At 43.3% G+C, this 24,034-nt stretch overlaps 1 protein-coding gene across 4 annotated transcripts in view; it reads left to right on the top strand.

Moving 5' to 3' along the window:
• PALM2AKAP2 (PALM2 and AKAP2 fusion) overlaps positions 1 to 24,034 on the top strand; it is a 337,193-nt gene that overhangs the window by 119,809 nt on the left and 193,350 nt on the right. For all 4 annotated transcript variants that reach the window (XM_076362480.1, XM_076362484.1, XM_076362482.1 and 1 more), the window contains one exon: positions 8,695 to 8,825. In XM_076362480.1, the coding sequence (XP_076218595.1) occupies positions 8,695 to 8,825 (131 nt within the window). The remainder of the gene's footprint in view (positions 1 to 8,694; positions 8,826 to 24,034) is intronic.

Below are 24,034 nucleotides of genomic sequence, written 5' to 3'. Positions count from 1 at the left end.
TCTTTAATGAATATTAGAAACACTTACCTTGTATCAGGCCATACCTATGATCCCCTTCAGTGAAACTAGTCTGTACAGACCAGGGCTCTGTGGCTAATGAATGATCTGAGCAAGAGAGGCAGAAACTTTGTGTCTTCTCTCATAGAGTCTTGACAGTGTCTCTTGCTGTGGTGGGTTTCCTTGCAGCTGAAAGAGGTTGGGTTTTATTTCTTCTTCTTCATCTTTGTATGGAAACAACTGTCTACTTGGTTTACAAAGTTAAATAAAATATGGGACCTGAACAATTTAAAAGCAATGCACACAAAACATTTACACTAGTGATCTTGCTAATGGATGGGAAACTTACTCAGAGGTCATAAAACAATTGGCGCTTTTTTCCCCCAAAGCGTTCCTAATTGGGCCTCTATCTATACAGCTGCACTTTCTGTTCTTGAGAGTTTTTAAACAGACAAAGCATGAGACCTTCATGAAGGAGCTATAGCTATCATCACACCCATCCCTCAGGTAGCTTGCCACAGACATGCCTTCCCCATGCATCTGCAGCTTTGGTTGCACGCAGCTTACGCTGCAGCCATGCTCTTGCATCCCCTTGCCTTACCACGGGGGCACCCAGCTGAGATCTAGCCCCTCCCAAGTGACCACAAATTATGCCAGCTATCTCAGTCTTCCCTCACCCATTTCTGCAGTCACATTGCACTGTTCAACGCATTCCTGTCCACTCTGTTGCTGTGCCGAACGCGTGCTTTGAGAAAGAGCAGTGACTGAGTAAATACTCAGGGGGGCTGAAGGGCTGTCAAATGTACCAGCTACAGCAAACAAACAAGGGGGAAAGATTATCTCTCCAAAGTCTTTTGGCTGTCATGATTCCAGGTGGTGCTTATCATAATAATGGCCATTGTTTATTTTTATTTACTTATTTACTTACTTTATTTACTATTTATTTACTCATCTCCCCATGTGCAACCCCCTTGCACCCCCAGCCCAGTGGCTCACTGGTGCTGTAGCAAACCTCTGTCTCCCCAGGGGCTACGGGAAAAGAGGAGACAGGCTCCTTGGGAACAAGCAGGACACTAGTTCCTTGGATGAGCAGACTGCCTTGGAGGCACCATGAAACTTTTGAGCAGCTCTGAAACAAGACCTGAGGACCAGTGATCCTGAGCTCGGGGGTCCGCTGCAGTAAGGGTTTTATAAAAAGGGAAAAGTCAGGCAAGTGACACGGTGGCCTGTACCTGTGTGGCTGAGAAGAAACTTTGGAAGAGGTTAAGCCATCAATCTCCAATGCCTGGACAAAAGGTTGTCAATTACAGTGGGCAGGTCTTAACGCACTTGAAAAAAGTTAGTTAATGTGTTTTAATATTCTGTGTGATGAATACACGTTAACTGACTGCTGGAAAATGTTTACAACTCTTAGTCTAAATGTACACGTCTTAAAAAAATTTTTTAAGACATCACTTCCTTAAGATATTTCTAAGAAATGTTTTGTTCATTTCTTGAACAATGAATAACAACAACAAACTTGCAACTCTACAGGATAATATTCAATCTGCTGTGTAAACATGCTGTTTGGTCTTGGGCTGGCTAAGCTCCACTAGCTAACATATATTTTTATGTTGAATTACTTATGTTAGCTATGACATTGTGATTGAAGTCAAGACTACAGTCAAGCTGCAAGTTTTTCAACATGACTTAATTCCCTAATCTGGGCAATGCTCGAGCCATATCTGTGTACATAGACAGGCTCCTTAGGCTAGAACAAGTGTCTTAGATGACTGGAAAGGCATGCTTTTTTTTTTTTTTTGCTGCTAAGCAAAACCAGATCATACCAGCAAGATGGAAATGGCTGCTTGTTCTGTTCCAGGGCCAGTCATGCCGTACAAGGCCACATCCATCTTGCAGCAGAGCAGAGTAAAATCTTTTGTGTTTGCTGAGGACCACACCCCTCCTCCGTTTTGCAGGCAGACTCTCTCACACTGAAACCCTACGTAGGAAAACTCTGCATCAGTCTGGGCAAAGAGTCGGACTGTTTTGTTCACCTACCAGAAAATCAGAAACTACAGCATCACGCAGGAATACATTTTGAGGAGCTGCTTATTTCGAGGTAGACCTGCCTGTCATACTGCTTATGTCTACAGCCCTTCTCTGCATTTGCATATTTATTCATGAATGGTTCAGGTCATCCTACATTAACGTGCCTGCTCACACTACAGCCATGCAAACGTGGGGTTTTTTTCCATTTTTTGGAAGGCAAGGGAAGGCCTGCTGGCAAAGGAACAAGTCTTTCTATAATCTCGGTGCACGTCCCAGTAACCTCTTTGCTAATGCTGACAATTGTGCTGCACACCGGGTAACCTGCACTAGCTGGGTTATGGCCAGCTGGATGGCAGGGGAAGCTGCCTGAAAATATGGCCAGCAAGAGATGCAGTGTTCAGAGCAGCCACGGGAACAGGGTAGAAAGGAAAAGGCAGGAATCCCAGAGGAGTTTTAGTGGTGGTCATTCTTGCACTTGTGTTCCTTGCAAACTCAGCTTTATCGACCCAGGCAGATGCTTGGGAGCGTGCACAGGCAGAGCAGGCTCTGCTGCTCCAGGAAGCCCTCCCTCTTGTAGCTGATCCGCTGGCTGAGAAAGCTGCAGTCCTTGGGCGCGGGGCTCCAGGTAGCTGCCGAACAGCAAAGCTAGGCTCATTGCTGCTTCCAGAGCTCCAGATCTGCCTGGAAAACTCAGCCTTTTTGTACCAAGGGAACTTTCTGAAATGCAAAGAGCAAATCTGAAATGCAGCCAGTTATGTTAGTGTCCTAATGGGAGTGTTTGGGGCTAATATCTGTCCCACACTGCCAGGTGAAGGAAGAGGTTTATTGCAGTCTTTTAGTAGGGCATGGACTGGTTATAGGCAGATTTGAGAATATGAGGAACCAACCTCCTGCATTCACCTTTTCTCCAGGACAGGAATACTGAATGCATGTAGGGAGACAATAATTTCATAATAATAAATAATTCCAGCTCTAAATTGTTAATGTCTGGTGGTCTTCAAGCCTCAAAACCCAAAGACTTTTGGCAAAACTTCAATTTGGCAAAGATTTCAATAAAAGTGCCTGTCATGGTTTAACCCCAGCCAGCAACTAAGCCCCACACAGCCGCTCGCTCACTCCCCCCCGGTGGGATGTGGGAGAGAATCAGAAGGGTAAAAGGGAGAAAACTCATGGGTTGAGCCAAAGACAGTTTAATAGGGAAAGCAAAAGCCACGCACGCAAGCAAAGCAAAACAAGGAATTAATTCACTCCTTCCCATCAGCAGGTGGGTGTTCAGCCATCTCCAGGAAAGCAGGGCTCCATCACCCATAATGGTGACTCGGGAAGACAAACACCATCACTCCGAATGTCCCCACCTTCCTTCTTCTTCCCCCAGCTTTATATGCTGAGCATGACGTCATATGATGTGGAATATCCCTTTGGTCGGTTGGGGTCAGCTGTCCCGGCTGTGTCCCCTCCCAGCTTCTTGTGCACCCCCAGGCTACTCACTGGTGGGGTGGGGTGAGAAGCAGAAAAGGCCTTGACTCTGTGTAAGCACTGCTCAGCAACAATGAAAACATCCCTGCATTGTCAACAGTTTCCTGCACAAATCCAAAACATAGTCCCATACTAGATACTGTGAAGAAAATTAACTCTACCCCAGCTAAACCAGCACAGTGCCTTTGATGTAGCACTACTGATTTCGGTGGAATTACACCAGGGATCATTATTGCCTATTTTGCATGGCACAGAAGAGCGTCATTACCCTGAACAGTCCACATGCAGTAGTGTTTCTCAAGAGCAGGCAATTTTACTGGAGGAGGCTATCTGGGGTCAACTTTTGACCTTTGTTTCTCCTCAGGATTATCACCTTCCTTGAAAATTACTCAGCAGCCAGAGGAGTGCTCCACTTTAGCAAGCACTGCTCTCAAGGAGAGATAGTACTGATTGCCTCTCTAACCACTTGTAAATACAAAAAACACCCCAAAACTGCTTGAAGAAACTACCTCAAAAGGTAGCAGCGCAGCAAGAACTGGCTTTTATATTGTCATAAAGTGTCAAATGACAAATCTGGCAAATGCATCTGAGCCTCAGGTTAAGACACTGCCACACTTCATGTGAGACTGGGAATGTGTTACTCTTTATGAGCAATGTTTATGGCAGTGGGTCCGACATCAGCAAGACTGATGGGTACAATTAATCACCTTTCACAAGCAGGGAGTCCAGAGGTGGCATGTAACGGGCATAATGGTATATGAAAATAGTGCTAAAAAGGTTTACTTGCTATCATAAAATGTCCCCCGATACTTAAACTTTTGACCCCACATTAAAGCAAAATGCAGCATTGAAAGTAAATATTTTCTTTTCAATACAGCATTAATTCTACTGTGTGCATTTGAGGGCCTATGCATTATTTCCTTGCTAGCGCTAAATGTAAACAACTTAAAGCCCCTGGGCTTTACTGTCCTGAAGCATGAAACTGGAATAAATAGCACGTAAGGGAGCTGTGCACCACATTTGTGGCCATCACTGTGTCTACTGCATTCAAACATTTGGCATGATTTCTTTCTGTCCTGTCCAACATCTGTTCACTTATTTCTGTCCTCACCATGATCGGTTCACAGAATTGTGACCTGTTTTTTTCCTTTTTTGCCTGGTACAGAAAAGTCACTCTGCTTTCCTACTCTTGAACAAAGTAAACATGGAGCTGCCAGTTATCTCTGCAATCTCACTTGTGTGCAGAGAAACCAAATCACCTGAGGGCAGTAGTGACCTAGAGCATCGCAAGCCCAGTGCCCTTTCCCCTTCAGTAACAGAGAGCCTTTTTAATGACATGATGTAATTTCTGCTGAAGGATTTAGCCCTGAAGAAATTGTACTCTTGCAGTAAATGAAGGAATACTTATACCAAACAGTACATAGCGTAGCTGTTGTTGTACCAGTGAAATGGTGCCTTCTGAAAGTACAGCATATTCACATTACAGTATTGGAATGAGCTGTGCAAATACCTCTATTTTTACAATAGTATATCTGGCCACTCTTGGAGCCCTGTGTTATTGTGACAATGTCTAATCATACAGCACAACTTTGGTGCATAAAGAAGCTCCAAGATGCAGTAGAGAGTTAAAGCTCATAACAGACAGTGAAGGAGGAGCAATGCTGAAATAGTAGCTTGTGGCCATTTTAATCACAGACTGTTAAGTAAAGCAAATGCACAACATTGTTAAGCAGGGGTAACTCGTACAGCTAGCTATTTTTGGGCTCCATCCTCATGCAAGCATTCTCCTTTTAGCATATTTGAGAAACACCTCCTATTCTTCCTGGGATAAGATTTTGCAAGATTTTTTCAAGAAGCATAACCCAAATTTCATAGCTGTGGAGGACAGATGGCAGCGAACCATCTTTTGTTTCCAAGCCACATCTGGCTCTGGTTTGCATCTGGCTGGACTGCCTCGCTGCTGACTGCCTCGCTGGACCGTCTCATACCCAGGAGCTGTGCCCAAGCGCCCAGCGCAGCTCTACCACCACCTCCCTATTGTGCCCTACCCACCCTTGGCCTCATCATGTGTGCCAAAGCCTTCCCCCCGGGGTTGTGATGAAAAAGCCCTGGGAAAGGTTTGCTCAAAGCAGGTGAGAGATTCTTCCACCCCTATCCACTGCCTCAGCACTATGCCAGTCATCTGGCAGGGGAGAAAATGCTTCCCAGACAGCGAGGCGGTTGCACGGGGTCCCCTGATGTGTGCCTGCTTGTTTGCCTATTGTATTTACAGTGGGTGTATAAATATACGTAACCTCAACAGCTTGGTACATCGATCCTCTGAATTTTAAGAAATGCTTCTTATAAACAGTTCCATTTCTCAGAGTCTTCTCATCTGGATTCCTCAGTGTAGTATTTAATGAATGCCTTAATTTTCATCTTAAAAAGGAGAGCCAAAAACATCAAAGCTACCAGCTTTCCTGTTTTAGATAAAATATGCTGACATTTCACCCAAGAGGGAGGATTTTTAGTAGATCATAGCATTCTTGTCTCTAAATATGTCTTTCAAAAAAAATCCCATTCATGCTTTCCAGTTTCAAATTCATGCTATTAATAGGTCAAAAAAAGAGGCTTCTGGGAGAAAGAAATCATGTGATTTTGTAGCTTAAATGTTTCACATAATCAAAGACCAAAACAAAAGCTGCACAAAATATCTTATTTTTGGTGTGCAGCAATTGTACTGAAGGGACTGGCTTCTCCCTGTCTGAGCATCAGCATGGAGATTCTGTAAAAGCACATTGAAAAAAGCCTGGATTTTACTTGTCTTCCTGTAGCAAATGAGGAGTGACTGTTAACTGAATGTCTTCAGTGCTGTCCAAGCAGCACTTTGCCAAAGGCTTTATTAGGACTGCTGGAGCCATATCTGAAACAGGTTTGAAAGAGAGAAGGCTGCCTTCATTTTTAGAGTTTGGTCTTTAGAAACTTGGGGGTTTTTTTCCAACTGAGTATCACTCAGGATTTCAGATTTGAGACCACAGCTGAGTATGACGCATGTAGCACCACAGTTCTGCGTGCAACTGGCCACATTTCTTTTTAAGGAAAAGACAGCAACTTTCTAAAGAGCAATCAGCCTTTGCACTGCTTTGCACTGGATCTAGCCCAGCAGGTACCCACTGAGTTGTGCTACTGAAACCTCTTAAATGCCAAAGCACACGTTGTTAAACGCTTAGCACCTCAGGGCATGTAAATCCATCTTTGACTGTCTCACTTTGTTCCTTGGTACATGTGATGACTTGGGAGTCCTCTGCTGAGGGGACATTTCAATAGCACATTGGGCCTGAACGAGCTGATGAAACTTCTGGGCAGTAATCAGCTGAGTTGAACAGGAAAGCAAAGATCCCACTAAGAAATCTCACTACCAGCCCACAAAATGTGGCAGGAAGCACTAGTAGATGGCAGTGGCAGCAAAAGGAGCAGCAAACTGCAGGAACTGTGGCAGGAGATAGCCATCCCTAATGTTTTGTGAACTAATACCTTGGAGGCCATGAGCAAAGCTGAGTTCAGCCGAGTAAAGTACATCTCCAGCATCAGCGGGTCCGACTGTTGAACATGACTACATGGTACAAGAGCGCAAGACCTCTCCTGTCATGCAGAAGTCCTAATTCATATAGAAATCACTTAAAACACACCTAAAAGTCGTCTGGTGCACAGCACAGTTAAAGTCAGTGAAAGCTGGAGTCATTTATAAAGGCTAGTTAGCTGTGTGTGTTGTATTGCTGTCTGCTGCCTTATTCAAATCTAATTGCCTGATGTCAAATAGGCCATGGAGTGACAAGAATAGTTTGTGCATAGATACTATGTCTATATATACACTCAAAAACTAACAAGTAAGCCTTGTCTGTCATGTCAAAAACCTTTCTATTTTGGGCTGGGTTTGAAGCCTGCTTTTGGTGGTGAATGTTTTTCCTTTATACATAGTTTGCACAAGTCAGGTTCCATTCCAGCGACAAATATGACATTGAAAAGACTGATACTGCACGTTTGGGCAGCCTCTGAAATCCAGTTTCTCTGAACTGATGATTTCCTTATTAGCTCCTCTTTGCTGGAGCGGGTACACGCTCTCACATCTGGTTCCTTGAACTAGCATTGCCAATCGCTTTGCAAATTCAGAACCAAGGCTCCCCTTTTCTGGTCAATGCAAAGGGCTAGTTCGGTCAGTCCCTTGGCTGACTGTTTTTTCCACCAGCTCTGTTTCCTTCTTGCCAAGGGGCAAAGTCTTGTGTGGCTTTGGGCTCCTGATCTTCCTTTCGACGGGTGCTTGTCCTGTCTGCCAACTGATCTGCCACACCCCTCTGGCAGGATTTGGGCCAAACAAGACACACAGGCTGATGTGCTATTTAAAGGATTGCCTGCAACCAGTGCATCTCCACTGGTGAACTCCCCTGGGTGAGGTGCAGCTGGATTAGACAGTGGCCAAGTGAGGTTGTAGCCATGTTTTCGGTGTAGAAAACACTGCAAAACTCCCAGGAATTCTTCTATTGGTTGTAGGCTACTGCTGCTTTCTGTGACAGTGTTGCTGTGCCCTGGCTACCCATGGTTTCTGGAAGGCTTTTGTTCATTTGTTTTAATTTGTGTCTGGCTAAGAGGTGATGTGTGTGCTTGTGTGAATGTATACGTATGTCTGTCTGCCTGTCTGCCTGTCAATGTATGGAGACACATCCGTGGTATAAATAAAAAAAAAAAATCTTTGATTAATTTAATAGCAGTCTGATTTTATCCTTCATGAAACACATTGCATTTAGAGCATGCTGCTTTTTTGTTTTTGAAGCTTTAAGAAGTTTATGATTTTAGTCGTTCCAGTACATGCCTTATCATTCATGAGATCCACACTTTTGTTCAAAGTTTTGAGTTCTTGCAGGACCAGCTAATTTGAGTGGTTTAAATTCTTCTTTTTATTAGGAACTTAAATAACTTCATATTAAGGCATTGATGGTAAATAAAGTGTATACTGTAAAACTAACACTCCTACATCTGGAAGACCTGACATCTGGATAAACAGCTGATGGATTGCCCGAAATCAACTGTCTAAAGCAGTAATCAGAAATTCAATGGGGACAATCTAATATTCAGAAGCAGAGGCAGCTCCTTCTCAATCTTCAGATGGTTTTTGTTCAGTCTGTTCCTAAGGTTTGGGGTTTTTTTACCTTACAGTCAAAAGCTCTTCGGGAAAAATGGCTGCTACAGGGAATTCCTGCTGGCTCTGCAGAAGAGGAAGAAGCCAGAAGGAGGCAGTCAGAAGAGGATGAGCAGAAGGTGAAAAAGCTGGAAGAAAACATACACAGGTAGGGACAGTTTCCCTTTGCTTTGCCTAAGAACAGTCACTCCCATTAAGGCTAGAGACCTTCCTCGCCCAGGTCCCCATCTCTGGCAGCAGCTGATAGCAGCTGCCTGGAGAAGAGCGTAAGAGGCAGGCACATGTACAGCCAAATGTGCCCAGAATTTGTCTTCCAGATGTCCATGGTTTGCAAGGAAGAGCCATCATGGTATCTTTGTGTTTAATGGACTTTGATGGATTTCTTTCACAAGGGAACTAAAATGGGGGCTGAGTTCCCCCTTCAGATGCATGTGTATGACTCGGTCAACACTTGAGAGATTCTCCATTGCTTTACACCTCCTACAGCCAAAAGGAGTTCAAAGAGGGGTGGCACTCTTTTGCACTCACTTTTCACTATTGCAAATGACTTTTTGAAATGCAACAGCAGATGCCACCAGCAGATCAAATATCTACTGCTTTCAGAAGCAAGGTTTGGGTGTTAGAATTGTTTCCTTTTATCAGTTTCCTATTGCAGTCTGAGTTTGTCCTCTTTTTTGTGTTTTCCTTTGTTTTGCTGCAAACAAAATGGAAAAAAAGCTCATAAGGAAAATGCTTTTACCCCTCAGAACAAATTCCAGAGCTGCTGCTTCTGCCATTTAGGCTGTGTGAATTTAGAGTTTTTTCATCTGGCAGAAAATTGGCAAAAGTTGGTCAAATTTGGCACCACAGCTTTTATAAATGTGTCAGCTGAGGAATATAAGTGACAGAAAAAAGCAAATAGGACCAACAGTCCAAGGACTGAGGTATTAGCCTAGCATCTGGTGAACTCAGTTTGCCTTATGCCAGGTTTCTTGTGAAATTTCTTGGAGAAATCACTGAGAATGTTTCTTCAGGGATATACACAAGCAGACCCACCCTGAGCTTGGACGACACTAAATGGCTTCTGTGTGGAAGTAATAGATCAGCATGAATGTAAGAGTTGTCTCATACTACTGGTCTCTGTCTTGTGATTCCTATTAATTAAAACTGATCTGAGCATGTGCATTGTTCTTTTACATCTGTAAATGTAGGCAAGAAAGATTTTTTTTAGATTTCATATGCTACCTGATGTTTTACTCCACAAATGAATGCAGTAGATGGAAAGAATACACAGACTGAACTTGAGAAATATGTACTGTAATACCTATTTCATTTAGTGCTGAATGCTGCAAGGTGCTAAGTGCTCTGATCCCATGCAGCAAAACACATCAGCATGTGCTTAATTTTAGCTATGTGAGTACCACCACTGAAGGCAATGTAACCTGCTTTGCTTAATTAGTTCAAAGTGTAGGATGAAAGTCTGTGTAAAACCTTTGCCCCTGTGGTTTGGTTTTTTTCTTCCTTAATTGTGCCATGAAATAAAATCTTTGAATATTTGGAAGTAACGGAGCTGTGACCACCTGTCAAATGACAGGTCAGCTGCTTGCTCCTGAGTTGTGAGGACATTTGTTTGACAGCCTCACTAGCATGCTTAACTTCCCTGTTATCTTTCTAAGGGAACTCTAAAGACAGTAAAAAAGTATTTTAATTTAAATGAGAAAATATTACACCTGAACTGTAGAGGTAAGACAGGAGAGGTTGAGGTTGTTAGTCTAATTACAATTTACAATTTACATCCATGACAACATGACACATCCAGAGCACATCAAGATAGGCTGAGAAGATAAAAGGCTGTATAAGGGTTAAGAAGAAGAGAGAAGATGTCAAGCACGTTATCTGGAGGAGTGAAGTAGAATGAACTCATCCTGAAAGGTTTTTTTTGCTACCTGGGCACCACATTTCCCTTCTGCATTCCCAGAAGGGAATCGGGGGGGGAGGATTACAGGGGGACCATTCATATGTTCATGTTTGCAGGGGCCAGATGGTCCTTTGGAAGTGCACTATGCACTGTCCAATGGGAGCACTATGAAACAGCCCAAACTCTCTCAGTGAGGGCGGCAGAGGACAGACTAAGCTGGTTCAGCAGGAGGATAGAAAACCAGTGCAAGACCAGCCACAGAGTTGATGCCAGGGGACTGTATGACCACTGTGCCATGGATCTTGCATATTCATTAGAGTCACACTGCATCATATGTGCAAGCACAGAGCAGCTGCAGTATCAAGACACCTGTGAAAGAGTCTTGTGGCACACGTGCTGGGTTTGCCCATATTGGAAAATATGCAAGGTCTTTCACATTTCTCTAGCAGCAGGGTGAAGCTTACTCGTGAAGGTCAATGTGCAACCTCTGCTGGCAGGCAGCACCCATGCCCCTGCTTTAACAAGGGGGAACATGCAGTCATCCCCTTCCTCTTGCAGCAGAGCATCCCATCATCATCGCAGAGAGCACCATTTCTTCTGCTCACACTGAAGCGCTCAGGAAGGTCCCTTTCTCGTACTTCCGAGTTTACTACATGAACAGCCATGGCACAAGAGAAATATCCATCTTTATTTGCAGGCCAGATGTAAACAGTAGGTCTGACAAGCTGAGTGAACTGCAACACTTAGAACAGAAAACTGAAGGAGGTAGTGTTTGAGCCCAGACTAACGTTCATAAATGGGGATGTGGGCTCATGTAGGTCTGTGCTGTCCAGAAAAGGCAAATATCTCTACCTTAGGGAAACAGTAGGGCTAGCTATGGGTTTGCAGATGGTCTTGAAGGCCTTGCACATAACACATATGCTTCAGTTGAGTATTGCTTTTTCTAATTCAGTTTTAAGTGACTTTCCCACTAAAATCAGGTGTTTTGCAAGATGTACACATGCTTGTAGTGTTTATTCTTAAGCTAGTGTAACCAGTTCTCCTTTGTCTGGGAGGTGTTTAATTTCAACTAGGGCAGCAGAAATGCATGAGTGTACAGACTGCTGTTTATTTATTAGACTTCCATGTTATCATGATACAAGAAATCACACTACTTCAGCTTGTAGCTTGCAAGGATATTGTGCATATGAGTAAACCTAGACATGAGTAAGTGTAATGATTTAATGAGCTCCCTCGTCTGCAAAAGCATTTGGAAGAAGGATGCCTACATTAGTCAGCATTTCTGTACTGCCAAGCAACTGAAAAAATATCTGCATCACAAAAACAGAAATAAAGCAGAACAGTCCATAGTAAAGAATGCAATACAAATAATTAAATACTATCATGCAATTATGCTGATAATTACCAACAAGCGTACACAGAATTACAAGATGCACATATGAGTTAAAAAAACAGGGAGTGCAAGATTAAGACAAGATGCAAGCATATGAACAGTGTAACTGGATTACAGACAGAACGGTTATTTGATAGTTGGGATTAGCTTAATATGTTTAGAGATTTTAAAACGTATGAACACTAGAAACAGTCTTTGTATCCAAAAATGTGAAGTGGAAATAGAAGAATAAGCCGAGTTGAAGCAAATTTGGTCCTGGACTCCCAGCATTCCTGCTTGCCTAACTTGAGTCTTCAGAACAAGACTTATGCTGCCCCGTGTAAAAATCCTGGTATTGTGTCTTGCATTTCTTTAAAAAAGTGGTTGGTCCAGTGGACTTAACGGGAAGATTGGACCCCTTAGTCAACATTCATTGAGTCTTAAGTGGGCTGGAAATCCGTCCATAGAGATAAGGATGAAAAGGCATTGCTGCATTATTAAATGTTTGAAACTCGGCTGCAAGACTGGTGGTACCATTGTATCAATGGCAGATTGGAGCGAGATGTGGATTTAAAATATCTCTCGGCACAAACTGTCCTTAGTCATAGAGAAGCTTTAAAGCTAGTTTAGTTTTTCATGTTCTCCTAAAGATCTTGAGTCAGTGTTAGAGGAAAGCAGCCATTTCTGAGTTTCTTTTCCATTGTCACACAGTGAGAAAGTAATCTGTTTTCTGGAGCTACCTTAGATTTGGGGTAAATGATACCAAAGGAGTAAAAAATGAATGAAAAGCATTTCCCTTTCCTTAAGCCTATTCTCCAAATTACAGACCTGAAACGTATTGTTTGGGATAACATTGATACAGAAGCCCAGTGAACTTCCACAGACACATTTCTGATAGTGTGTTGTAGGTGAAACAAGCGCTGGAATGTGTTGCATGCCTCCCATGGTTATTTTTACCGCATGACAATCTGTTATTTTGCAGCAGTGAATGGAAAGTTGGCATTCGACATCTGGGTATTAACAGGCAGCATTCATAGAGCAGAGCAGCCCACCCACAGCCTGCTGTTCCTTCACAGTATTTGAAAGGCTCCCAAAATTATTTTGTTTTACTAGATTTCATTATAGTATGTGCTAGCGGCCTGTGTTTACTACAAAAGGTGAAAAATTTTTGTTGCTCTGAAGCTTTCATGTAGCATGCCAACATGAAATACTCTGTGACAACATATCTCCCTGCTTGATGACGGACACTGGCATGAGAAACCAGGACTGGACTTGTGCTCCTGGAAAAAAGAAACCCACTGAGCTAAATCCTCAGTAAAGTGTCACATCCCTTCAGTAATCAATAGTGCATCTGTTCATGTTGGATGAGGAGGTGCCCATCAACTCCAAGGAGAAACAAATTATTGGTCTAGCAGAGCAGCCATTTTGGACATGTGGACCAGGCAGACAGCTTAGAGCAGTGGATGCTGGATCCCCAAAAAGCACATGCAAGAAACACTTGTGCCACTTTGGCACTGTGGTAGCTCTTGGGGGTGAAGCAATGCAGGACAGCGGCCAAGGTGTGCCTGTACCCCCTGTTCTTTACTCAGAGCTACTCAGCTGTCAGCTCATCCAGCTCCTAACATTTGCAAAAGCTCTTTGGGGTTGTGGAGTGTCTCACCCTCATGCACACTGGTGGTGAGCCACAGCTGTGTCACCTCTAGGAGAAGGCTCTTCCATGGTGGTGCAGTGTGGAGGGAGAGCCCTGATGTTAATGGTGGCAGGGGCAGGTCTGTGCTTTGGACCATAGCTCATGAGCTCTTTCCTGGGACAAGAAAATGTCTTTGCTGGTTGCTGTTGTCTTGCTGATGTGGGCAGGTGGTAGATAGGTGCAAAAGGTCCCTCCCTCCCAGGAGCTCCCATCTCAAGAGTGCTGCTGTTCTTCTATACTTACAAAACCTTGGAAAGAATTTTAAAGAAGTGTTGAACTGAAAGGTGCTTATGAGAAGGACTGCAGGATAAGCACAGCTTCCATACAAGAAAAGCACTTAACCTGATGGACCAAAAGAGATGCTAAAGGTAAGCTTACACAAGAGAGATGACCAGTGATGGAGGAAGAGAGATGACACCACCTCTCTCAAGCAAAAGGTGCCGTGGTTGTGTGAGGCTCTGTTGTTCTACTGTGCTTGACCTATGTCTGCTTACCATGTACTAGACAGAAGACCTAATCTAGGTAGAAGCAGGTCCAAAATGGAGTAAAACTTCTCCAAAGCTGGCAGAATTGTCCTCTTCTTCCATTAGTGCAATTGAATCTTTCCAGGTAAACACTCAGTTTTTAGTATTGTCAGAGAGGGTGGGCTAGGCCCTGAGAAGAAAACCCTCACCAAGCTGATTTGATATACAGAAAATAAAATCTTATTAATGCACTATCTTATTAATAGACTATGAGTGCTTCACAGATCTTCGATGTTAGATGGGGTCTACACTAAAGTCTCTTCTCACTGCAGAGTCCAGCCAAGACAGGCTTGTGGTTCAGCTGAGCTGTTGTGGCTGCTGCACCTTTAGCATTTTCTCTCCTCCCATGGTCCATTCTTTAATTTCTTTCTGATGCCAAGGTTTGTTTCCTGCTTCTTCTTCCCAGGATAAAAACTTAGCATGTCTCAGACTGGGAACTCTGGCTATAATTCAGTCTCTCTTGGGACTGTCAATAATAGTCTTTGCATGACAGCGGGAGAGCGAGCACGTAAGACAGATGTGAGTGCACTCCTTCAGAAGAAGGATCATCTGATGTCAGAACCAGCTGCTCAGACCTCCCCTAGAGCAGACAATGCAAGCCAGGACCAGAGGTGCCATAAACCTCTCCTTAGCAAGGTCTCATCGATTACCCTTCAGTCTTAGCCTCCAGAGAGACAGGAGCGGTTGCTGAAGCGTATGCTAGTGCGGAGAACAGTGTGTCTTCCAAGGGCATGGTCCACATGGGCATTAATGTTTTGCAACTTACACATTGATGGCAGCTGGAGAAAATGATCAGGAACATTATTTATTCAACATTTTGGGGTTTTACCTAGAATGCCAGGCGCAGCTGTAGACAGGTCCCTTGGTCTGCCTCCACATGCTGCCGTATGACCAGTTGCTTTGGGTGAGCTCTCTAAGAGTGAAATAGCAAAAATGTCTCCTTGTAGCCAGTCAGTCTCTCCAAATTCTGCTTGGCTTATGAGGGAAGATCAAGCTTTCTGCACAGGAGCAGCTGTTCGTCCCCAAGCCCTCTGTCTGGTTCTCCACTAAGATTGATCAATATCAGATCTCATCTGCTGAAGCTGCACAGATTCCAATTTCAGCAACCCCTGAGGACTGTGGGTTCCAAAACAGCACATCCTTCACCTCCCATGAAGCTTTTGCTGGGGTGCATTTCATATGTAATACATTTCTTAGGAAAACAGAGACCAAAACAAAACCAGGCAAAAAGCCTCAACAACAGGAAATCTCAGATTTCCAAAGGAACCCGCTCTGCGGTGTGATTCGAGAATTCCTCAGGACTTGCAGGATGATCTCAGAAAAGCAATGAGTTAAGAGTTGCTGGGTGGCAATGGGTTTGAGGTTTTTACATATGGTATAATATATTCAGATGTAGCACTTCAAAAAAAACCCACTTAAAAATAATAACACAGCTTACTACCTCAGTTCTGAAACTCGACCCATAATTAAAATAGCAGATGACATGCCAGTGCTCTAATAGTTGCCTAAATGCTGGTGTTCTGGGTTTAGGAGTAGCAATCTTAGGATCTTCCACAACTCCTAGGCACTGCTAGCTTGTAATTATTTAATGATGCCTATGCATCTTATAAAGTGGGCAAAAGGAGTGACTGTTCAATTGGAGCACAGACTCCCTCCACTCCAGCTATGTCTGCTCTCCTCAAATATGTGGAGCAGATATGGACCTTGATAAAGACACCCATGTGCCTAATTTGGGAGCAAGATATAGAAGACATTCCAAAGCCCCATCTCTACATATCAAGGAATTTCCACCTCAAGTGCTTTTGACACTTGATCCATGCCAGTATGCTATAGATTAAGAGACATGTTCCTCAAGAAGGAAGAAACACATAGACTTAAATTCAGCTCTGGACAGAAGCAGGTTTTCAAGGACATCTTTTTTAGGCAAGCTAACACATTGTAAAGTAGCATCAGTTTCTAAATGGATTAAAACCTTCAATACAGTAGATCACATGCTACAGCCCCTTGTGAAAGAGGCAGTTACCACCTCTGGGCCAGGTTCAGCAAGAAAAGTGCAATTTCAATTATTGTGGCCTTTCAATAACATGGATGTTCTGCACAAGGCTGGGTTTCTGTTGCCGTACTAGATGAGATCCAGTGACAGATTATCAAGTGCAAAACTTCAGAGCTTCCTTGGCTTTAACATTTCAAAGCTAAAAAATTCACATGACTCTCCGTGTGATGCTGTTTGCAAGATGGGGCAATCTCCTCATAACGCATGTATTTATCATATGTGTTGAATCACCACACTCCTTCTGTGTGTAAAGCCATCTAAGATCTTCACACTTCTTTTAAGCCTAGTAGAACTGACAGGGGTTTCCTGAAGCAGTAAATTGTGGTATAGCATAAAGAGTAAGAATTGTTGACTTCATTACATCTGAATTAAATCTTAATCATGGGCCAGATGGGATTGTTGCCTGGAGTAAAACAAAAAGGACTAGTTTCCATTCCTTTCCTTGTTATGCTTATCTTCGCTGGAGTTGGCTGGTTGGTTGGCTTTCCTTGTACGCCAGCCCTACCAGAGGGCAGTCCTGGTGAAACAGCTCCTTCCACACGGTTAGTCCATATAGCACTTGGTGGCTGGAAAAAACAAAACTGTGGAAATTCTGTCACAGAAGGACATGTTTGTGCAGAGGTGACATACACGTGCACAATTTTGAAAGAGATGACAAACCTGGAGTGTATTTACAAAGAGAAGGCACAGAGTTAGACAACAGCCGGGGTTGATTTTATTGTGTTGGTGCTTTACAGTGATTATTTACTCTGTCTTCACTTTAAATCAGAGGACTTTCCTCTTCCTTGCCAAACCTCTCTTTATGTGCTGTGTCTGTGTCTGGCAAGGCCAGAACATGCAGTGTACACACACACTCACGTACACGTGCTTGCAGAGCCAGGGAAGACACTGCTGCGGTTCTGGTCCTCGGTAGCTCCCTTCTCCCAAAGGCTCAGGTTCATTCTGTATGACTACAGGAGTTTAAATAAGTCACCTACATTTAGAGCATCGTCTCCTTTAGCCCCCCATGCAGTCAGTGAGGAAAGAGCATCACCTCCATGGCCTGTGTAAGCCCATCTCTCTCCCTTGAGTATAGGTGCCTCAGTTAAGTGCCTGAAATGCAATGGGTGGAATTTAAGCCTTAATGTTGCTTCCTGCACAGGCACCCTCCACTGGGCCTCTGGGCACTACCGTGATGCAAATAGTCATTAATAAGCATTAATTATGTATCTGGTGCATCATGTGTTTGTTATCCCAGGCCCTGCCCTGTCATTCTTGCTAATAGTCAGCACTTAAACGTATTTCTGCAGAGCTGGACTAGCTCTGAGTAGGTAGAGGTACAGTTAGAGGAGGAGCAAGCTGCAGTATCTGGAGCCACCCAGTGGGCATTGCAAGTCTTAGCCTCTTTTTTAAAAAATCTGCAGTCTGAAAAGCACGTCACCTTCCCTGTAGGGTTTTTAAACTGCTGCAATATGTGAATTCTAAGGCAGAAAATAATGCAAATCCCAGCTGGTGGTCCACAGAAGACAAAGAAAGACTGGATGTGCAATCAGGAATCCGGACTGATTCTGAGTAACTGGATCACTGGTGAGATAGAAATCTTAAAAAGCTATGAAAACATGTTGTAGATTGTAACTGGTCTAGAAGACCTGGCAGAACAACGCCATGCTCATGCTGTCCCGTGCCCAGGAAAATGCAATTAGTCCTTCTTGTGAAAGATTGTTAAATTATGCCTACTCTGTACTGGAACATTTTTACTAATGCAGCTACACAAACAGATCTTCCCTTTGTGTATTCATTTTTTACCAGCAAAAAGTATGAACACTTAAATGGAATGAGCTCTACAGGCGGAGGTTATTGTAGCCCTGTATAACCACCTCTCTACTGGAAAACATACTGAAATAAAAAATATTTTAAAATAATCTACCCTCTAGGCAACAACAGCACGTCAGCAGGATAGCCTGAAGTTAGTAACTGGAGAGTGACACGGGGACCAGGTCTTTGCATCCTGCTTCCCTCTAGACAATGTAAGTGGTGCAGTGTGTCCCTGGGAATTGCCTCAAGGGGAGAAACCAGCCATGACTGGATGAAGCCCAGGATTACCCCTGGGTTAAACTCTTACCTCTACCACCGATTTCTTGCATGACTTGGAGCAAGGTACTTCAACAGTTCTTCCACATCTCCTATTCCAGTGTTCATTTGAGTCATTATCTTTCTCACACTTTTAGCATAATCTGAGCTGAGCTCTTTGGTACAGAAATTGCTTCTCACTGTACAGGGGGGACGTATCTGGTGCTGCCACTTAGATATCCTCAGCGAATTTTCGTTCTTCAGAATTCTTCACATTCTTCTCTTATTTTGCAGTGGCAAGACAAATAAGAAATAGATGCTTATTAACACAAATAGTCCATGCTTCTAGAGAAAGCAGGAAAGAACAGCCTTTCGCTGAACAAAGTGATTCACACTGTAACTGGACTTGTGCTTCTTGCTAAGACTGTAAATCTGGCTCTTGGTTGTCACCCCTTTCTTATGTTTCAAAGCAGCATGATTTGAAAGCAGAAAAGCAACGTAGTATTTGGGTGGTGTGTGCAAGTTATGGTGTGACACTTATGCTTTAACTCTCTAATATGCAAAAGACAGAGACAGGAGAGTTTAAAATGTTCAGCGGCCTCTACTGGGTACAGGCTCTGGCGCCAATGAAGTACAAAATCCTTCAGCTAGCTCTGAAAACTATGTGCTGATTGCACTGCAGCGGTAGCAAGATCGAGCAGCTCTGTAAATACTCAGGTGGTTGACTGTGCACTCCCATGGCTGCGGGTGGTGTCTAAGCTAGCTCAGGTATCTTAACACTGTGCTGCACTGAAACTGGTGCAGACTTTTGCACTGCAGCACGATTACATCAAAATCAGACGGCTGGCTTCAGCCCCAGTGGTCGTGGTAGTTTCCACTCACCTACAGGTAGCTGGTGGAGGACAGGCACAAGCTGCAGCATGGTCTACCTAGCCACTCCACTGGCTAGCTTGAACTGGTGTCTAAGTTGCTGCAGCGTCACCCATACCAATGCTCAAACAGTGCATGCTCTGGGTGGGTAGGGCAAATCCATTCGTGCTGAGATCATACTTCTGGTGGTGCTGAAGACATGGCTTGAGGTGCCTCAGGCCTATGAAGTGACGCAGCTGCATAATTAAATGGGTAGCTTTTGTTGATAATTCCTGGGGGTGTTTTATTTTTTAATTCAGCTGTCAAAGTCCAGTTCCCAAATGATTTGTTCATGTGCTGGCATTTTTCTTATCCTTGTCCATTAACCACTGGGCTTGTTTTATTTATGTCTGAAAGAGCTTCTTTTAGTCTTTGTGTGAAGAAGAAAAATCTGTGGCCTACTAAATCCACAGTGCTTTTGGACAGGGTTGCTGAAAATGGCAAATGCATTTCATGGTTTTCCATGCAAACAGATGAAACATTGATTTTTGTGGGTTCTTTTTCTCCTGCTGTTACTCTCTGTATGCAGTGATCCAGGAATCCTGGATCCCCACTGGGTCTCCAGGTGGGATCCATCACCCCACCGGATGCCATGCACAGTGATATATATTCTTTGCTGCCAAGACTTTATAATGTAAGCCAGTGAGGCAAGCAGTCACTAGAAAAGGAGGTGGGGACCAAAAGCATGGACTAGAGCCTAGGTTTTCCAAGCTTGAGTGACCTGCCATGTAGAGAAGTCAAGTCTGTAACCAACTGGTGGAATCAAATTGTAACATAGATCTTTTACACCAGAAGAAACGCATGTTCTCTGCAAACAGATAGCAGAGAGAGAAGGCAATTCCGGTACAGACCCTGTCATCTTTGATGGTAGCCCAGGGAAGATGCCCTAAATGGTGGAGTTACAGCTGGGTTATTTAAAGGACATTTCGTTTGTAGGAAGGCCATTTGGGAAACATGAGCTTGCGTATAGAATCTTAACTGCACAAAATGTGAATAAAACAGATACTCCAGTAAACATGGGTTACTGATTTGAGTGTGTATGCGTGGGGGAGTGTGTAACACTCTAGTCAAAGAAGTGACCAGAGAAAACAACTTTTAATTAAGTCTTGGAGCCCCAAGTCTTATATGACAAGTTTTCCAGTCAGTTTTATTTTTGTGCATATTATCTTTTTTATGTATTTAGAAAATTACAAATACAGTTTCCTTGTATAAGTCCATCTTTAGCCTCCTTTCCACTCTTTAAGTTTAAGTGTACTTATTAATCAGGACAATGAATTTTATACAAGTGATCCTCTCAAGAACCCACATTGCAATCAGGAAATGGGCTGGCAGCCAGGTGTGCAGTGAGATGTTTTTCTTTAGGTCCATCAGATAAAGGGACAGTCATAACAATCCAGGTAACGTTTTTAAGACTTTCAGTTGAAGCCAAATCTCTTAGTTCCAAAATTATAGAGGGGGACAAGCAAATACTATTAAGTCACAGCAAAAACCTAAGGGTTTTCTGACTTCTCTGGTGATCTCTGAGCTTTGTGACTTGGCACACCTGGAATGTGCTCAGAAAGGCAGAAGGCTCCTAAATTTAGAAACACATTTCAGGCAGCAGCTGCTGCAGAGCAGCAGTATGTCACCAGCAGAGCTGGGCTTGTAAGTCCCATCTTGCTGGCAGCATCCAGGTTGGGAAACCAGAGAAGTTCACCCTCCAAATGCCATTCCAGATGGGTTGCACGGGGCCAGCCATTGATCTGGTCCTGCAAGGACAATCAAGCCCACTGTTCACAACTTACTCCCCAGAGCTTAAGATATCACTCCTGACCCAGGGGGAGATGGTTCATATCTGTTCCATTGGCATTCCAGTTTTGATGCCATAGGACTTCCAGCTAAGACAATAAAAAAATAAAAAAGAAAAAAAGCCATCATAACATCATTCTGACTTTAGGAAAGGTTGTAGCAGGAGAAAACAATGGAGCTGCCACAGGCTTTGCATATGTATCATGTTTATGTCCCAAAACATGCAGGGGGAATGCCTCATGCCTTTGAGCCCTTACCCCATTGGGATGGCTTTTTGGGGAGAGCTGTGGTGTTCAGGAGCAGGGTCCGCCATGAGGCAACTGTAGGGTGTCACCATGCCAAGGACATGGTGATCCTCAGCTCTGTTTTCTTCATATGCAATAACTGCACTTTCACTTAGGCATGACCTAAAATATTTTACCACATGCTGAAGGCTGTAAGTACCCACCAAGTCAGATGTAACTTGGTATGTCACATGTGTGATCACTGAAAGCCCAGTTTGAAGGCTATGGGTAACATTAAGCAGTCTTCCAGGCAGGCAGCAGTGGCAAAACACTCCCTTGTATCATCTTTTAGGCAAGTAATTTTGGGAGCAACCACCCTACAGACAAAAAAGCCATGTAATTCTCTGCTCTTTGCTACTTAACATCAGCTTGACAAATGCGAATTGTCAGTCATACTGAAGCTATGTCACAGAAAAATCATCCTGTTTTCCTGTTGAGGCTATGAGGGAAAGTCTTTCATGGTTGTGTACCATCAAGTGTCAGGTAAACAGTCCAGCTTGGTCTGGACAGCAATCTCTGAAAATGGTATAAATTTTCTGGAAGGATGGATTGAAAACAAGTTCCATTAATAGAAGTCTGCTTCACACCAGGGTTTTGAGAACTTGTTTTTTCTTAATTAGATATTTTTTTCTTAGTGTTGGTAGTACATAGTTTCTACCCAGAGAACTTCAGTTATCGGGGATTGGTATAGTCAAAATGATACCACCTAAGGCAATGCAAAACCTCAGGTGTAACAGAGAGACACTGCTGCGTTACCACTGGTTTCATCTAAAACTCACAGAGCATGAACAGAAAACATTATCAAACCCCTACAGGTCAGACCAATGTCCACCATGTAAGAGTTGTCCGAAATTCCACACACACAAAAGAGGACTTGCTCTCTCTCATCACTGTGTCATTTTCTTAGCAGAAGAGACAGGCTTGAAATATCACATGAAAGCCGAAAAATCATTGTTGCAGCAGATACAAGAGAGAAAGAACTTCAGAACCAAACTCGAACTGAGAAATGCCCTTCCCTTCATCCATGCCTCAACTATTCCCCCTCTTAGGACTGGGAATGTAATAGCTGACAAATGCTTTGATATCTGCAAGCAATAAGCAACATACATGAGAGCCACATCCTGACGTCCTGGCTCATGGTGCCCACGTCTACCAGGGATCCCAGGACGAAACAAATTTCTTGCCTGCAGTGTAGGTTGCTACATACCACTTTTTTGAAGACTGCTGTTGCACAGCATTTTGTAGGCAGTCATTTCACTCTTCAAGCATTTCAAAGAAGAAAGGAGAACAGAATATCCACCCTTTCTCCCTCTCAAGTGCGAACAGAGGACAGGAGAGTGCACTGTGGTTCTCGGGTAGTGAAAACACCTGCTTAAATACGGAGCGTGACAAATGAAGACATTTAACGAACAGGATGGCTCTTACAGGTGGCTTCTTGGTGCAGACACCTGTGCTTCGGCAGGCCCCAGCAAGCACCACCAGACCTCCCTTGGGCACCAGGTTTGCTTTATGTGGCACAGGAGCGCTGTTGGTTTTTCCTGACTAAATCACAAAATTGCTTGCTTCAGTGAAGTCCTTCTAGACTTGCCCCATTGCAAATGAGATAATATGGCTTTTCTTTTGGAAGATTACCAGATCAATAATATCCTTGTACAGGAACAGACGTGAAACAAAACGCCTGAAGCAAAGTAGTGTGTCTGATATTACTTCCTGATTTCCAGTACTTATTTTGTCATCTGTAGTGTCTGTAGGGGGTGACTGCAAAATTACCTATCCTGAAAATGTCTTTTTTCTCATTAAGAGCAGTGGTATTTAATCATTTCACAGCTTCATTAAGCGGCTTGTCTAAACACTTACTGCATCAGTACAGACTGCAAAGATCATACCAGCATCTTGAATAAGATGAGGAATATATTGATATTTTTCCATCCTAGCAGCCCCTACTGAGCCACCTCATCTCCCAAAGGAGACGACATTTGAAAAACATGATGCAATGACCCAGCATTTCTGAAAGGTGATTCTTCCTTCATTAGTCTTTGCTTTTCATGCTCCTGAGCTGAAAAGGATTCAGTGCAATAAAAGAAAGAAATAGTGATCACTGGTGTTGCATTAGGAAAGAGGTAGATTGTGTTTAGTAATCTCTGACTGAACTGCTTGTCGTTGTGTTAGATATATACATAGCCTAAATGACTTCATGAACAAAGCTGAAAATGGGTTGTAAGTGGGCTTTTTACTCCTTTTTCTAAATACAAATGAGCTTTCAAAGAACAATCATCAAGGAAGCGACGTACTATGGAGATCTGAGCTTTTTCATTCAAGTATGCTTTGAAATATGTGAAAATTTTTACCAGTTGGCACAAAAATTTTGTAAAGAGGTTCTCAGAAGCTGTAGTAGCCAGTAATATACCAATTTTGCCCCTAGGTATTCGGGGCAATTTAACCCTTTCACAAATCTATGTTGGATTAATCTGATTTTTTGGTAAGGGAAGCTTTTCCTGATAGTAGCTAGGCAGTAAAACAGGACATGGAACATCTTGGTTTTATGTAAATTTCCTGTTTTATGATTTACTGGTGAAAAGTTCATGCTGTTCTATGTACTGAGAACAATTTGTAGAGCTGCATATTTCAGAAGGAATGATTAATTTCATCTGAACGTATGTATTTTGGACATGGTCCAATCTTATGTAATTCTTTGAAGGATTTTCTTTCCTTCACAGGAAAGTGTCTTCAAAACAAATAATAGTGTTTTGTGTCTACCGTGGGAGGAATGCTAGCTGGGAAATAGCCCAGA

Source organism: Aptenodytes patagonicus, chromosome Z (genome assembly GCF_965638725.1).
Source record: "Aptenodytes patagonicus chromosome Z, bAptPat1.pri.cur, whole genome shotgun sequence".
In the NCBI taxonomy this organism is placed as follows: Eukaryota; Metazoa; Chordata; class Aves; order Sphenisciformes; family Spheniscidae; genus Aptenodytes; species Aptenodytes patagonicus.
This window is presented reverse-complemented; position numbering and strand designations above follow the sequence as displayed.